A 17,599-nucleotide genomic window follows, 5' to 3' on the forward strand; every position below is an offset into this window, starting at 1 on the left:
CCTCCCTCAGCTGGGCTGCAAATAGCCCAGGACGCACAACAGACCTAGAGGCAGTAGCTGTGACAGTCAGTGCAGTGGACGAGATGTGCCCGCAGGCTCACATCCACTGCACTCACCGGACTACCCGCAGGCACTGTGGGACACAGGGGGACATGGAGTAGATGCACCAGGAGACAGAGACCCAGTGGACGTGGCTGAAACACCGAGTGGACAGTGCTCCTGACGCAGCACAAGGTAATGCGCCGGGTGCCACAAATCACTGCACATCAACACCACTTCCCTGGACTCCAAGTGTCCCGCCGCCAGAGCCCCACGTGGTATCCCACTGCTTTTCTCAGTTATAAGGGGTTTTAAAGCAAATGCACAAAGCAGTACCTTAAACCCCAAGAGAGGGGGCCGGGAGCAGCTGGTGACGAACTTGAGCAGTTTGCGCTTCTCCTCGTCTGTGAAGCCCTCCACGACGCGCCAGAAGGCTCGGATCACAGGGTGGTCGGCAGAATAGCCCCCTAACAAAGTGACACGTTGTATGAAAAAGCAGCGGTGCGCAGTGGGGTCCCCAGGGCCCTACCACAGGGCGCTACAACGTCACCACATGGTGGTGGCAGCTCCTGGCGGACGGCCACCTCTACCATCACCTCTTAGGCCAGCCCGGGGTGACGGCAAGTTCAGAGGGACAGAGCCTTTGGAAGGACTCCTGCGTCACAGGATGACTGCCGGGGTCTGAGCTCGGGAGCTCCGCTAGGAGTGCCCTTGGACCTGGAGGAGCAGCCCTAAGGGACAGGAGCTGCAGGAAGGTGGCCCGCTGCAGGGCAGGCCTGGGGGTTTTTCTCTGTGACAGGGCGAGCTGTTCGCCCGCCTGATCTCAGTGTCCACTCGCTTTATCACCTGTGGCCGACAATCAGACCACTATTCTAAAGTGTAACATCTGCTACTTACAGCTCTTAATCTGCTTAAGTGCCTCCTAAAACTGAAATAATTGCCTTATATTGTTCCCTCATTGTTAATATACTACAGAAATAACATCAATAAAATACCTTAAGTGCATTAATTGGCACTGACATGAATAGGATGCTATTTTAACCCTATTCACCAGCACAGCCACCATCGGCGAAGGTGTGAGCTGGGTAGACGGGGCTGTGCAAACCCCAAGACACATCCTGGTGGGGGAGAGGCTGACCTGGCTCCTCTAGACTCAGGATCCAAGTGGGGACAATGCGCCCTCCGATTATTTCCTTTACACACACAGCAGAGTTCAAGTTCAGAGCAGTGGGAATTCATTACAAAGGGGAGACACATGCACACATTTACATGTACACGAATAGACACACATGTGTATCTATTTATATAAATAAATGATTTTAGCAAATTTACAGAGTTTGCAGCCATCTACACAGCCCAGTTTTAGGACATTTCCAGGAACCCCACGCGTGCCCTCAGGGATACTTCACACGGAATTCCTCCCACAGACGAGAACCTTCCGCACTCAAAGGTTCACTCTCAAAACCTTTCAAGTGACCCTGGAGGAAGGCCCAAGCAGCACTCAGCAGAACAGAAACAGCAGTGACGAGGCTGGTTTCACTTTAAAAGCTGTGGTAAAATAACATAAAACTCACCACTGAGGCCCTCCTATGTGCACAGTTCAGTGGCGTTCATACAGCTGGTGTTGGGCACTGTCGCTGCTATTTCTAGCCAACCCTGCCCAGCCCTGGACCCTCCCACCCATTCTCAAGGTCTCGCAATGTGCCGATCCTAGGCATTGTGCCCTTTGGTGCATGTGGCTTATTTCACTTGGCATAATGTTTCCAAGGTTCGTCATGTTAGAACACGTATTTGAACTTCATTTCCTTTTAAGACAGGCCTCTCCCACTGTATGCACAGACCATGCTTGTCTGTCCATGAGGGGACGTCGGGGCTGCTTCCACCTTGGCCTATTGGGAACAGTGCACACACCTGTCTGGGTTCCTGCGCCGACCGCCCGGGGAGCACGCTAGGAGTGAGTGTGGGCTCACACGGCAGTTCTGTGGCTAGATTCTGGGACCCACTAACCACCTGCATGGCGGCCATTTCCTGCAAGTGTATATTTAGAACGCGTTCTCGCAGTCCTGCCTGCCTTTCCATTTCTGAGAGGCAGCTTTTAAGCACAAAGGCATTAGTGTTGAGAAACTCTAATCCCACCAGCATTTTTCTGGACTGCGCTTTGGTGCACATCTCTGCCTAATCCGAAAGTCAGGGAGACCTATTTTAGAGGCTTTCCCTGGAGGTCTGCGATCCAGTTGTGTCTCTACATATGGTGTGAGGAGAGGTCTACGTTCACACTTTTCTACGTGATATTGTCCCTGCATCATTAAACAGGCAAAACTCAAACGAGCGTATCAGGAAGATCTGCTCTGAGCTCCGGGTCGGTCCTGCTGACGGTCAGCACCTGTCCTTGGCCAGTGCTGCCATGGGGGCTCTGAACCAGAGTCTATGCTTCAACTCTGCAGGACACAACTGTTTAGGCTGCTTCAGGCCCTTTACATTTCCACATACAATAGGTGAGTTGCTGAGATTTGATAGGGATTGCATTAATTTGTAATTAATTTGCAAGAATTGCATCTCGACAACTCTGAGTCTTCCAATCCCTGAGAACGGACTGTCCCCCATTCATTTAAGTCTCCTATAAACCATGTATAAGTCTGCATTTACTCTGCTAACTTGTATTTTATTCTCTTTTGATGACCCTTTGAATACATTGTTTTATAATTCCATTCAATTGTATATCAGAATAGAATTGCTTCCTGCACATGGATCTACGCTGCAACCTGCTGACCTTGCGCTTCAGCTCCCACGGCCTTTCTCTGGTCATGTCTTCTGTGTACGTTTACTCCTTTCACTTTTCTTTTCCAAGCTGGATGTTTCTCCCCTCCCTCCTCAATCCTCCCACCTCCCTCCCACCCGCCCACCTGCCTTCCTGCCTACCTAGATCACCCACTGTACTAGCCAGAACCTCCAGCACAATGCTGAGTGAAAATAACAAAAGCAAGTATCTTTGCCTCGGGCGGAGCATTCGGCTCCCACCACACTGCTGCAGGATGGTAGTGGTGAATTTTTCACAATGTCCTGTATCCGGTTTAGGAAGATCCCTTCTAGTCTTTGTTTCCTGAGAATTTTTTTCCTGGGAGGAGAGGCTAAGATGCTCAAAAGCTGCAACTACTTTTTTCTTTTTCTTTGCAGCCATTGCGATGATGATATGGGTTTTGTCCGTTATATTACCAATATAGCAATACATTTTCAGATGCTAAATTAACCTGATACCCATGGGATAAATACTCCTTGATTTAATCATTTTTATGTGCTGCTGGATTCAGTTTGCTAATATTTTGAGGATTTTTGCATCTATGTTCATGAGGGACATTAATCTATAATTTCCTTTTTTTTAAAAAAAAAAGTTTTTATTTATCAAAATTGATTGGGGTAACATTGGTCAACATGAACATAGAGGTTTCAGGTATGGGTTTCTATATTACAAGATATGTATATTTACTCTGCCTTTGATATCACACTAATAGTGATCTTTGTGGAGAAAAAATCCTCCTCACTCCACCATACCTCTCAGGACCACACAGGATGCTTCTATGGCTTAAATATTATTCTTTTTTTTAAAAAATGTTTTTCTTTATTTCAGAGAGAGGGAGAGATAGAAATATCAATGATGAGAGAGAATCACTGATCGGCTGCCTCCTATATGCACCCAGTAGGGGGCGGAGCCCGCAATCCAGGCATGTGCCCTGACTGGGAATCGAACTATGACCTCCTGGTTCTTGGGTCAACACTCAACCACTGAGCCATACCAGCCAGGCATGCTTAAAAAAAGCCCTGGCTGGGTAGCTCAGTTGGTTAAAGCATCATACCCATACACCAAGGTTGTCAGTTCAATCCCCGGTCAGGGCACATATAAGAATCAATCAATAAATGCATAAATAAGTGGAAAAACAAATCAATGTCTCTCCCTTTTTCTCTAAAATCAAGCAATCAATACAATTAAATAAATAAAATAGAAAAAAAAGTACAATGAAGAAAAATCACCTGTAATTTTATTACTTATAAATGACCACTACCATTTCATAAAACTGAAATGGATTAAAAGTTTTCTTGGTTTTAAAAAGTAAATTATGCCCTAACCAGTTTGGCTCAGTGGATAGAGCGTTGGCCTGCGGACTGAAAGATCCCAGGTTCGATTCCAGTCGGGGGGTGTGTGCCTTGGTTGCGGGCACATCACCAGTAGGAGGTGTGCAGGAGGCAGCTGATGTTTCTCTCTCATCAATGTTTCTGACTCTCTACCCTTCTCCCTTCCTCTCTATCAAAAATCAATAAAATATATTAAAAAAATAAAAATAAAAAGTAAATTATGCACAGTGTATAATCAGAGAATAGAGAAAGGGAAACAAAATTTTAAAGAAGCAAAAATGACTTAAAATCTCAGGACCACTTATTATATTTACTCTTATCTTATTCAACTTTATTAAGTTGAATATAAGTGGGCATATGACATGTATTTTCTGATATATGAAATACTTTAAGTGTTCATGCACATGATAAAGGCAGTCCCAGTGTCTCACAACTGCAATCATTAAAAAAAATTTTTAAATTGATTTCAGAGAGGAAGGGAGAGGGAGAGGGAGAGATAGAAACATCTACATGAGAGACACATTGATTGGTTGTTTCCCACATGCAGCTATACAAGGGCTGGGACACCTGCAACCGAGGTAAGTGCCCTTGACACAGAATCGAACTCATGACCCTATGGTCCTTGGGCCAATGCTCTAACCCAGCCTTGGGCAAACTACGGCCCGCGGGCCGGATCCGGCTGTTCTATCCGGTTCTCTTGCTCTCCCCTTCGCTCCTTTACTTTGAATTTATATTAGTTCACACAAACACTCCATCCATGCTTTTGTTCCGGCCCTCTGGTCCAGTTTAAGAATCCATTGTGGCCCTCGAGTCAAAAAGTTTGCCCACCCCTGCTCTAACCACTGAGTGAAAACTGGCCAGGTCCATGAGGTTAAATTTTTGTTATTGTTAATCTTCACCCAAGGATATTTTTTCCGTTGCTTTTTTAGAGACAGTGGAAGCGAAAGGAAGAGACACACTGATAAAAACATTGATGTGAGAGAGACACATCGATTGGTTGTCTCCATCACTGCCTCCTTCACTCCAACTGCGGACGAGGATTGAGCCTGCAACTGAGGAAGGTGCCCTTGCCTGGAATGGAACCGCAACCCTTCAGTCCGTGAGCCAAACCAGCTAGGACCATGGAGTTAATTAAAAAAAAACAAAACACACACATGTTTTTATTGACTTCAGAGAGAGGAAGGGAGAGGGAAAGAGAAATAGAAACACCACGGAGAGAGAAACATCAATCAGTTGCCTCCTGCACACTCCTTACTGGAGATGAAGCCTGCAACCCAGGCATGTGACCCAGCCAGGAATCAAACTGGAGAGCTCTTGGTGCATGGAATGATGCTCAATCGAGCCACACTGGCTGGGCATGACGAGGTTAATTTTTAAAAAATTTACAAATGCCCGAAGGCCACCAACTTCCACTCTGAACAACCTCCTCTGGTTTTAGTTTGATGACTAAGGTTGTTGAGCATCTTTCAATGTGCTTATTGGCCATTTGTGTATCTTCTTTTTGGTTTTTCATTTTCTTGAAAAGCAGTAACATTTCAGTTTAATTTAATAAAAATAAAGATTCCAACAAGGCCCAATTTTTAGTTTTTCTTTTCTTGCTGGTGGGTTTTGGGCTAGCACTGCTCTTAAAAGGAAAAGATTAGAAGTGCCCAATACCCGTGAGTAGAGACTTAAGAAGACAGGTGGTGAGGAGGAAAACCCCACACGATGCAGAACAGTGCGTAAGGACAAGGGAAATGGAATGGAATTTGCATGTAAACACATAAAGGTACCAAGAAGAGTCATAACTCATGGTGGGAGGGGAATGGGCAGAAGGGTCAAGAACAGGAGAAATGTCTTGTGTATAGCGGGCCCCGCTTTACACTCTGGGTTTTAAACCCACATTGTTAAAAATGTGTTAGCTATAAAAAATGTACACTGAAAACCACTGTGGGAACATGGTCATCGGGGACATTTCCAGGAATAAACAGCGCATGGTGGTAACATACCTGAGTAGTTGGTAAAGGACTTCAGGTCCTCTAGACTTATGGGAACTTGTGCACCAGAAATCAGTACCTGAAACAAAAAAGTAATTCATAAACCAGGAGGCCGGTGTGCGGAAAGCCATGTTACGCCAGGCCCAATGCCCAGGTGCCAGTGGGCACGGACCTGAATCTCCTGCTGGTCGAACATGCGCAGCCACTCCAAGTTGACCACGTTGGCCAGGCCCTGCCGGAAGGCCAGGCAGTGCTGGCGGATCTGCCTATTCAGCCTGTAGTCGGCCACCAGGTGGATGTACGCGATCCGGTTTGCGCTGGTGACAGGGATATCCTTCCCGCCGAATTTTAGTTCTACTACCTGTGAACATTAAAGCAAGGGCTCAAAATTCACACACAAGAGCCAGAGAGAACAGTTTCATGGAAACGGGCTGGTGCTGCCAGTAAGCGGGTCTAAACAGCAGGCATGCACCTGGAACCCCCGCACGTGACTGCGGGCCCAGGCTCAGCGTCTTAGCCCGGTATCAAGGTCACTGACCACCCTGCTATCTCCACAGCACTGAGGACTGAGGCGACAGCAACATGGCCCTTTCATTTAGAAATTAGAAGTCACACAGAGCCAGGACACTGTAACTCTCAGGCTAAACAACTAAGTAGGTTTAACATCGTCACACTTGTCCCGAGATGTCCGTGTTGTGGGGCATGTCGCCTGAATGTGCGGCCAGCCCAGCTCCACAGACACCGCATTTCGCAGCGGCTCAGAGGCTGGGTTCTCTCTGGGCTCAGCCATCCCCAGAGTAGCTCCGCCCCCTGAGCTTGAGGACGGCCTCTGACTGGCCCAAGGTCACTACCACCAAGGACTCCTGACTCAAGCCAATGTTTTTCTACACAACATGGGCCCATTGTAAAGCCTGAGCACTTCCTCAGGGAGGTGTGTGTAAATAAGTCTGAAATTCCACGCTTTTTAGGCAGACCAACAAACAGCCACACTGACTACACGGAAGGAAACATGTGAGAGCAGAACCACTATCCTAAAGGGAAGACAGACTAGCAGAGCCTCAAGGTGAGGAAGTGTTTGCACATCGCGGGCCTTGAAGTCAGGACAGCCCACAGCTGAGCCTGCCACGGCTCCGGGTTCTCCCCCAGGCAGGGGCTTTACGAGTGACTTCCTTAAACTTCCCAGTTAGATGCGTCAGTGTAATTATTCTTGTGCACTATCATCTATAATCTCTTTACTTTGGGGAATTTCCATGAGTAACTGGAATATCTTACCCCGACCTTGGCTGTGAACACACCCAACTCCCAGCGCTTTAATGGAACGCCCCCACCACCACCTACTTCAGAAGGAGAAGTGGGAGCTGCTCCCATTAGCAGGCCTCCCACTGCCCTGAGGCTTCGGTGCCCTGTTGAGTCACCCCCAGGGGGAGCAGCAGCCCTGTGTCCAAATGTCCTTAGGACTTCACAAATCTCACCTTTAAAAAACACCTGGATGCCGCATTGTTGGAAATGCAGCTCTATGGTACGGAAGAAAATGAAACAAAAGCAACCAAGATGCAACCAAATAAAAAACGGCTGTCTTCCTCACCCTTACTGTATCTTACAGTGCTGGGGGGTCTGTTCCCCAAACTGCTGTGAGATGAGCAACCGTGTGGTGGGAAGGGGAGGCCGTGGCAGCACTATTTCCGTTATTCCTACTTGAGATTTAATCCATACCCACTTCTGCAATACCAGTAGGCTAAGAGACAGACTGAAAATTCAGGTACCACAAAGACGATCCTTTATAACCCCCCCGGAAGTTTAGACACTGGGATGTGTAAATTTCCATGTGTGTCTTTTAGTTCAGCGTTGAAGGCATCATTCTGGCGCGCACAAACCCGCGTAGCGTTCTGAGCCAAGGGAGGAAGCCAATGCAAAGACGGGAGTCGATCATTTCCCCCGAGGGAGCGAGAGGCTCCACCCCTCAGCACGGCTGTCATTTGAGAGAGAGAAGAAACAAGGTGCTGACCAGGATGTGGCAAGCATAGGGCCCTTGAGCATTGCCACCTGCCCAACAGTTCCCCATGCAGGCGGCTACCCAGGACCTGGGAAGTATTCACGCAGCCATGTTCCCGGTGGCACAGCCCTGACTCCTGAGACAGCTGATTCCCATCGGAAGCTGAGTCAGTCTGGCACACGCATGCACGAAGTGCCGCTCAGCCTCAGAGAGGAATACGTTCTGGCACCTTCTGCTTCCTGGCGAACCTAGAGGACATGTGCTCAGTGAGAACCTGTCACAAAAGGACAAATGCTGTGTGATTCCAGCTGGGCGAGGGGCTCCAAGAGTCAGGTTCAGAGACAGGCCGTGGGTGGCAGGGCCAGGGACTGTGCAGTTAGTTACCAGGTCCTGCCTGCCCACCCTCTGACACTTAGTTCAAGACCCTGACCTACAGAACGTAACGTCAAATAAAGATTGCAGTGGAAGTCACAGCCTCTGACTTGGGGACCACTGGACCCAGAGGACAGCCAGGCTGCTTCCAGACCACGCCCTGACCTCTGCCGGAGCTGTGTCCCTGTGTTCACTGCCTGCCAGGCCTGAAATGCGTCTGGGGCTGCCACATACCCAGCCTGACCCCCAGCAGCTAGAGAAGGGACACTGGCTGCTCTTTTTTTTGTTGTTAATCCTCACCTGAGAATTTTTCCATCGATTTTCAGACAGAGTAGGAGGGAGGAGGGGCGGGAAAAGGGAAAGAGGTGGATTTAAGTGAGAGAGAGAGAGACATGTGGATTGGTTGCCTCTCACAGACTCTGACTGGGGCCAGGGATCAAAACTGCAACTGAGGTGCATGCCCTCGACTGGGAATCGAACCCATGACCCTTCGGTCTGCAGGCCACGCTGACCTGAGTCTCACGCAGGCCCAGGCACACCGCAGCAGCTGTGGACGGGACACTGGCGTTTTAAGCCCATGGCCTACAGTGCTTCTCCATGGACCACAGGCTGAAGCTTAGATGCTACTTGGCACCCACCTACCCACCTGCTGCACACCCTCTAGCTCTGCTCACCCACCGGGGCGCCTCATGCGGAGTGTGCTCCCAGCCTCCGCGGGGCTCCCCTGAACGCTGTCTCACCCCAGACACCTGCCCATGCTGGTGCCGGCGCTCCCACAGGCCCACCTCCTGCAGCACAGTGGCCGGTACACAGAGAGCCGTACATGTCCCACAAGGGAATGAGGACACAAAGCCGAGCCCAGTGCATGGAGGTAACAGGACACGAAAAGAACGGAAACGGCACTGACCCCAACGTGTACGAGGTATGTCCAGCACAGTGCGACGCGTATGTCTGGCCAGGAGTGGGGGTGAAGGAGGACCTGTGCGGGCGATGCCTTTGCAACGTTGAGTCCACCCAACACCAAGCCTATTTACCACACAGCTGCGTTCACACTGGCAAAGCTGCTGACCTCTGAAGCCTGGATTGGAAGCCAAGTCACAACGAAGATTCAGAGAAAAACGTTGCAAGACAACCATATTTTTGTTGTTAAAACACAACTGCTGGATTCAGAAGACTGTGGATCGACATAAGAATAGCCAAAATGCCTCTTCCCTGGAGACACATTTGTCTGAACACCAAACGAAAGTTAGAGAAGCCGAGGTGACCTGAAATCTAACTAACAGAATGAGGGACAGTAACGCATGTGACTTGGGAAGTCCTCCGGCCACTGGACCTGCCTGCATGTGAACCCTGGGCATGCTGGCACGTGCCCCGACAGCGCAGAAGCATCCGGCCCAGCCTGCCGTACCTGGGCCTCCCCGAGGTCGTTGTTCACTACGGTGAAGTTCAGCCCCAGCTCCTCCACGTCGCCCCCATAGCTCTTGAGGAACAGCAGGTTCCGGTAAACCTCCGGGTCCAGGGAGGCCAGGTGGTGGATGTCCACGTCGGCGCTGGTGCCCAGCAGCTTGGACAGGAAGAAGCCCGCAAAGGGCAGCTCCACCAGCATGTTTTCGTAGAGAGCCTGCAACGGGACAAGGGACAGAGGTCAGCCTCACGGGTTCTTTCACGCGCCCTAAAAACAAACACGCACGTCCAAACTGCTATGTGACAGGCTCCTAAGACACGCTACTTGGTGAGCGGTTAATTTACCAGGGGCCAGCCCACAGTCCAAGCATTCAATGCCTGCATTCAGTACGTCAAAAATTCTAGAACAGACCACCAAAGAATTTTATTTATTTTTTTTAATATATTTTATTGATTTTTTTACAGAGAGGAAGGGAGAGGGATAGAGAGTCAGAAACATCAATGAGAGAAACATCGATCGGCTGCCTCCTGCACACCCCTCAATGGGGATGTGCCCACAACCAAGGTACATGCCCTTGACCGGAATCGAACCCGGGACCCTTCAGTCCACAGGCCGACGCTCTATCCACTGAGCCAAACCGGTCAGGGCCAAAGAATTTTAAGGCTGAAATCATAGAATGTTAATACCAATGGGGAGTTTTAAATTTTTAATTCTCACCCAAGGATATGTTTATTGATTTTAGAGAGGAAGGGAGAGGGAGCGCGAAACATCCATCTGTTGCCTCCCGTGTGTTCCATGATGGGATGGAACCTGAAACCTAGGTATGCGTCCTGACGGGGAATGGAACCTGCACCTGTTTTAGTGTATGGGACACTGCTCCAACCGAGCCACCAGCGGGGCACCAGTGGGGATGTTTAAGAGCCAAACCTGCCCTGGCTGGTGTGGCTCAGTTGGTTGGGTATCATCCCTGCCCCAAAGGGTCATAGCGGGTATGTGCAGCAGGCAGCCCATTGGTGCTTTGCTCTTGCATAATGTTCCTCTCTCTCGCTAAAAAAAAAGAAAAGAAGAGCCAAACCCTCCTGCCGCCAGAGGCTGGCAAGCATTTCCGGAAAAGGCTCTGCAGGTGTATTGCTCTCCTAATGTTGCCATAACAAAGCACCACAAACAACAGAATTGGCCTGTCCACAGTTCTGGAGGCCAGAAGCCCAAAGCCAAGGGTCTCAGGGCCATGCCGGGCCCTGAAGGCTCAGGGCAAGGACCTCTCCTGCCTCTTCCAGCTTCTGGGGTTGCTGGCGTTCTCAGCGAAGCTGGGCTAGTAGCTGCCCCTCCATCCCCACCTCTCCCCAGGTCTGTGTTTGGACCCCCCTACCCAGCCCTCTTGTAAAGGCGCCAGGCATCTCATCTGAGCTTGACTACACAGTGAGGTCACCTTCACAGGTACAGGGTGGTAAGGCTTGAGCTTATCTTTCGGGGGAGAGGGGGCACAATTCAACCGTCTCGGCCCTGCCTCACCCCTTCTCCCCCCCCCCCCCCCCCCCGCCGCGCCTTTGGACCACAGAGAGGCACAGTGTGAGAATGAGGGAGGGCACCTGGGCACCGAGGTTGGAGTCATGTAACTTCCCACTGACTACTATTCTTCGTGAGATTTGTTTCTCAGCCACTGAATGGAGAAGCACTCTCAGCACACCGACCACACGAGCAGGTGGCAGGTTGAGTGGCACAGGCTGTCCTTGCCCGCCCTGTCTCAGTTGAAGGAGAGCTGGGCCCTAGGACCCGGGGACTGTCCAGATAGATTGAGTTAGTAGGTGGCAAAACTGGTACCAAAACTCACCTCCCCTGATGCCAGACCTATGAGGTTTTCACTCTTAAGTTACTGTCCACCTTTACGTCTAAGGATTGCAGGCGAAATTGTTTTTGCATCTATTTATAGTCAAGTATATTACATATAGTAAAAAGTACAACTGACGACAGCTGTGTAATGACCTCTCCAATCGAGATATAGAACATCCCCACACCTCCCACACACGAGCCCCTCACCCTCCAGGCAACACCCCCAGGTCCAGCCCATCCTGTCCTCGCCACAGGCGAGTTTTGCCGGTTGCAGAGCTTCATAAACGGGACTACCCAGCACTTGTTTTATGCCCATCTTCTCATGCACAGTCTTCACCTGGCCCGGCATGTGGCTGCTCTGCGGTGGCCGGGATGAACGCAACTCTGTGAGCAGCCAATGCGCCCTCCGTGGGCCTCTGCTCTCATGTCTCATTAGTTTGCACCTAAGAGAAGGTCTGTGGACGGGGAAGTACTGGGTCACAAGGCTGTTTTGGAAAATGCAAGGAATTTGTCCCCATGACGGCAACGTGGGAAGGCTGCACCTGGTCCCTCCTCCCAGTGGCCAGCACAGTGCTCGCTGGCTTTCGCCTGGCCTGGCGGCACAGGGGGTCTCACTGTGGCATGATTTGAGTCTCCCTGATGGCCTGTGGTTCTGGGTGACATTACCTGTGGTCCTCTAGCATAGCAGGTGGAAAGAGGGTTCTGCAAGTTCTCCTGCGCAGCGCCAGGTCCCCTGGCATGGTGACTGCTCCTGTGTCCACGGTTGCAGAGTGCGAGAAACCAGCAACATCACCATTTCCAGACTATTCTTATTATTTCCCTCGGACAGAGGACTGACTGGGGAGCCACAACAAATCTCTTGTCAAAAATGTGCTAACATAACAGCTTCTCCCGAGTGCTTGCAGGTGCCAGGCTGCCTCGCTGCCACTTGCTGACCCGCAGGCTCCCAGGTTCCTCCACAAAGGCCTTTATTTGGGGGGGGGGGGGAGGGAGAGACACGAATTTACCATGATCCTCTAATACCCCACCTGGCAGCTGAGAGGAGGTGCGGGGGTCCTACTCCACCTGGTCAACGGGGCTCTGTACTCAGGCAATCATGAACTCTGTCTGGGGGGCAGCTGTGACCCTTGCCTGAGACGGAGTGACCCCAGGACCGACAGAGGGGGTGAGGGGTGCCCGAGCCCCGCCTTAGAAAGGATGGCATGAGGTCTGCTGAGTGGGGTTGTGGCGATGTATGCACACTTCAGGCCGCTGCTTTAAGATCGATGCTACTGCACTGCACACAGAATCCAACATTAAAACCAGCACTTGTCCTGAGGTAACCCTTCGCCATGAAAACGTGACTAAGTCAGAAGTCACTCTTCCTTCCACACACACGAAAAGAAACATGAGCTCAGTGAATCAGACATGTATGAACTCACTAATGCAGCTGCAGCTCAGCTCCTCCAACCCCCAGCGTCAATCTGGGTCCGAGTGAGCCGTGTCCTCAGCCAGCTCCCACACAGGCACAGTAGGCAGCTGTCGATAAAGTTACCCACTTCCCCTGACCCTGGAGTTGCTCACATGCACCAGGACCTGCATGTCCGCCTCCCCACCAGCAGGACCAAAGAGCCGCATGTGGCTCGAGAGCCGCAGTTTGCCGACCATTGCCCTAGAGTAACACCGCTTCTGGTTCCAGACAGGCTGTGGCCAAGGAGCTCCGACGCACCTGTCAGTTCCGGTCTCCACACTATCCCCTCAGCTGAGACCTCAGGGAAACGCCAGTCCCGGCTTGTATTTCTGATCTTAAGACTAAGGATGGCCACCAAGGCTGCAGAGTGGTTCTCTGGGGGAAGCCCCGTCTGCTCAGGCACGTGGCTCAGACAAACCCGCAGCACTCCTAGGCCCCACATCCAGGCCACAGCTACCACTCTGCAGGGACGAGCTTGTCCCCGGGCTGAGGAAAGCCTCATATATACCTGGGACTGGAAGTAGCTGCAGGTGTAAATCATCAGACCGTCAATACACAAGGTCATTGTTTGCCATTTCTGCATTAGTAACAATATGTCAGTGAAATTCATTAAACACATTCGAGCTACCTGAATGTTAAACAGAATCCCACTGTGACTCATATAATGTAAATGCTTAGGTATAATTTTTTACAGAAGGCAGCTTTAAACCTTCAGAGCATTTAATATACAAGCACTAAAAACTATGATTGCATCAGCTAAATGGATTATAAATTAAATTTCCATAATGTATGCAACCAATACAAATGTAAGCATAAATCAAGGTATTTTCTAAACACAGGTTAATTATACAACTTCAAAAACTGTCTATTTTTTATGCAAAGAATCCACTTAGCATTTTTCATCTTGGCCTTCACGGCAGCCAGCTGACCACGCTGGCTCCCGCGGCCATCAATAACCACCTGTCACGGGAAGTAGCGGTAGGTACATGGAAAAAGCCTGGAAGGGATTTTTCAACTGTCTGTCTTTTATGAGTGTTTATAGCTAGAAATTGTGCCAAAATGATCTGAAATAAAAAGGATTAATTATCATAGAAGCCTTTTAATATAAGTGAGTGCAGTCGAGTACAATTAATGCAAACTGTGGCACCATCAGGAGAGCAGAAGCGAGCCTCACCATTGGCATTTCTGTTTGCTGCCAAACAACGCTGGTAATTTACTACATTAAGAATCAATAAAAAAATAATGCTTTTCAAATGCATCTTTATCAATTGTCAGGTGGTTCTAAAGTGAATATTTATAACTTAATCTAAAAACTATATCAGAGATGTCTTTTTTAAAGGCCCCCTCATTGAGCAAGAAGAAAACTATTTCAGACCATGCTGCCCTTCGAATGTGCAAGAGAAAGAAATGTAAAGTAAGGAGGCGTGGGGACAGGGTGCTTGCTAGAGCACCCGACCGGACCACAGCTCCTGGAGGCAGGAGCCGCCCACTCTAAGGATGAGTCTGCGGACAGCACCCGGCGCCCAACCATTTAACAAGCACTGACTAAGGCCACCCGGGACCACTTCACACCCTGGAAGGCTGCATCCATGAATTTGTTTGCAAAAGAACATGAATTCTCCTGGGGGACATTTCAGGTTATGAAAACTACCTCTGACTGGATTCACTGCAAATCTGTGGCCTCCAAAATCCAGCTCCAGAGACACCCCCAGGGTTCACCCTTTAACCCTGTCTGCACAGCCTGCGTTACGGTACTCTGTGTAAAGACCTGTATTATGGCAGCGTTGTTTCCACAGTCCATGTGTGCAAGCACCCAGGACCACGGGGGGATGGGGGGGAGGGGGGGGGAGGACCCCAGGCCACGCCCTCTGCCCTGACAAACAAGGCCCCACCACACTCAGGCACTCTAGTGTTTCTTTAAACATTGACAGAGTTTCCACTGGTCTGATGGGCAGGGTCCAGGGTCCTGGTGTTTACTTGTGGGACAGGCACCACTGGAGGCCCTGAGGCACCCGGGAAGCTGGCGCTGTCTCCCAGGAAGCTTTCTTCTCCCGAGAGGCACCGAGTGTACTCCTCTGCGACCAGGAGCACGGGTGGGCGGCGGGGCTGCATGGCACCGCCTGCTCCCCCTGCAGGGAGGCTCTAGGACAAGGGCTAGCCCTGGTTCACTGCAATGGACAACCCGAACCTTTGGTCTGACAGCGCTGTTTCTACAAACAGCTCTTTCACTTCAGAAAGCTCTGCGAGATGCTGGTGGGAGAGGACAGTTCACTTGTCAGAGCCCATTTTCCTGGTGGGACGTCCAGAACTCAACACACAGGATGGAAACACTGTCCACCAGCCAGAGCAGCCCCTCACAGAGGAGAACCTGGCCTCCTGCTCCGCCCACCTCCCACCAAATCTTTCTACAACGTCAAGACCCTCCATCTTCAGGACCACAGGGGTTGCCAGTGTGGCATGTCCACACGCGGGGACTGTGGGGATTTTAGAACAGCTGGTACGTCCCTGCTCTGGAAGGTGCTAGAGTCTAAACTCACGAGGTCCAGTTAGGTATCCCACAGCCAAGAACTACTTCAATAATTAAAAAGGAACACTTTTCAGGCCTGGCCGGTGTGGCTCAGTTGGTTGGATAATCATCTTGTGCACTGAAGGGTTGGTGAGGGCACATGCAAGAGCCAACTGATTGATGTTTTGCTCTCTCTCTCAAATCGATTAAAAAAACAAACAAACCAAAACATATTTTCAGGTGAGGATTATAAAAAAAAAAAAAAAAAGAAAACTATGCCCTTGATTGACAAGAAAAATAACCTCCAGATCTGCAATTGCTTGTTTTTAATGGGAAAGGACATAAATCATAATTATTAGGATGCTATAAACACAGGCACAATTCTCAGAAGGGGTAAGGTTCAAATAAAGTAATCATCCTATATAATAAAAGCCTAATATGTTAAGTGTCCAGTCGTCCAGTCAGCTGTTCAACCAACCAAAGCATAGTATGTTAATGATATGCTAAGGTCGCTCAACCACTCGCTATGACATGCACTGACCACCAGGGGGCAGTCGACTAGTCGACCAGCGCCATGACGTGCACTGACCACCAGGGGACAGACACTCTGATCCAGTGGTCAGCAAATTCATTAGTGAACAGAGCCAAATATCAACAGTACAACAATTGAAATTTCTTTTGAGAGCCAAATTTTTTCAACTTAAACTTCTTCTAATGCCACTTCTTCAAAATAGACTCGCCCAGGCTGTGGTATTTTGTGGAAGAGCCACACTCAAGGGGCCAAAGAGCTGCATGTGGCTCGCGAGCCGCAGTTTGCTGACCACGGCTCTGACCGGTACATTAGCTTGCTGCTGGGGTCCAGCAGATCGGGACTGAGCCAGATGGGCCAGACATGCCCTGGAGCCCTCCTGCGGTCCCTCCCCAGCTGGCCAACCTCCCGTGTCTCTCCCCAGCCCTGATTGTGCAACTGTGGGGTCCCTCGGTCTGGCCTGTGCCCTCTCACAATCCAGGACCCCTCAGGGGATGTTGGAGAGCTGGTTTCAGCCCAATCCTACAGGCCAGGCCGAGGGACCCCACCAGTGCATGAATTTGTGCACTGGGCCTCTGGTTTGTAAATACTAAATATTTTATTTTTCTGCTTCCAAACAAAGTTGAAGGTCAATAAGAACAACCTCCTAAGGGTTCACCCACAGCCAGAGGCACAGTGTGGGCGTGCTTGTGAAGTCTGTGAAATCTAAGTGAGACGTCTTAACGCTATTGGGAAGGCTCGTGCTAAGCACAGAGCCATCAGCTATTTGCAGGATGTCATGTTTAAAAACCCGGAGGGAAAAGATACGTTAACTTTAGAGATCCCAGCACTGCGTCTGATGACAATCATGTGAAGCAGCTCAACTTCAGAATGGAATGAGAAGCTTCGCTGCTTGAGGACCAAGGTACTTAAATTGCTAACACCCACCTCCATCCACGGCTCTAAAGCCTCAGCGAATTCAGTGAGCTTTTATAAAAGGATGCTAGTGATACTGAAGAATACATCTTCCCAACCCTCAAAACTCTCAGGATAAACTGCTTACTACTCTGTATGAAATATAAAGGCACACCGATTCTACTAACACACAAAATTATAAACTACACTGACGGTTCACAACCTGCTAATTAGAAATCTGAAATATATGACCAAGAGTTTATCAAAAAACCTGATTTATAGGCATGCTGTTCCAATTAAATCAATATTCTAAAGCAAGGAAAAAGAAAGCCATTTTCAAGTAGAATTCAAATATGATAAAAGATTTTCTTCAATAAATATTCTGAACTTAATTGGCTTAAATGGACCTAGGTGCTTCTGTCTGTAAAAAAAAGTTTGAGATGACATTACCACATCCTTGAGCTGTTTATTTATCCC

At 49.6% G+C, this 17,599-nt stretch overlaps 1 protein-coding gene across 4 annotated transcripts in view; it reads right to left on the reverse strand.

The window, feature by feature from the left end:
• UBE3C (ubiquitin protein ligase E3C) overlaps positions 1–17,599 on the reverse strand; it is a 117,175-nt gene that overhangs the window by 6,832 nt on the left and 92,744 nt on the right. For all 4 annotated transcript variants that reach the window (XM_080666016.1, XM_080666017.1, XM_080666015.1 and 1 more), the window contains 4 exons: positions 9,917–10,129; positions 6,316–6,504; positions 6,156–6,222; positions 376–506 (listed from right to left, as the gene is read on the reverse strand). In XM_080666016.1, the coding sequence (XP_080522142.1) occupies positions 376–506; positions 6,156–6,222; positions 6,316–6,504; positions 9,917–10,129 (600 nt within the window). The remainder of the gene's footprint in view (positions 1–375; positions 507–6,155; positions 6,223–6,315; positions 6,505–9,916; positions 10,130–17,599) is intronic.

Source organism: Plecotus auritus, assembly GCF_963455305.1.
Source record: "Plecotus auritus genome assembly, chromosome: 4".
Lineage (NCBI taxonomy): Eukaryota > Metazoa > Chordata > Mammalia > Chiroptera > Vespertilionidae > Plecotus > Plecotus auritus.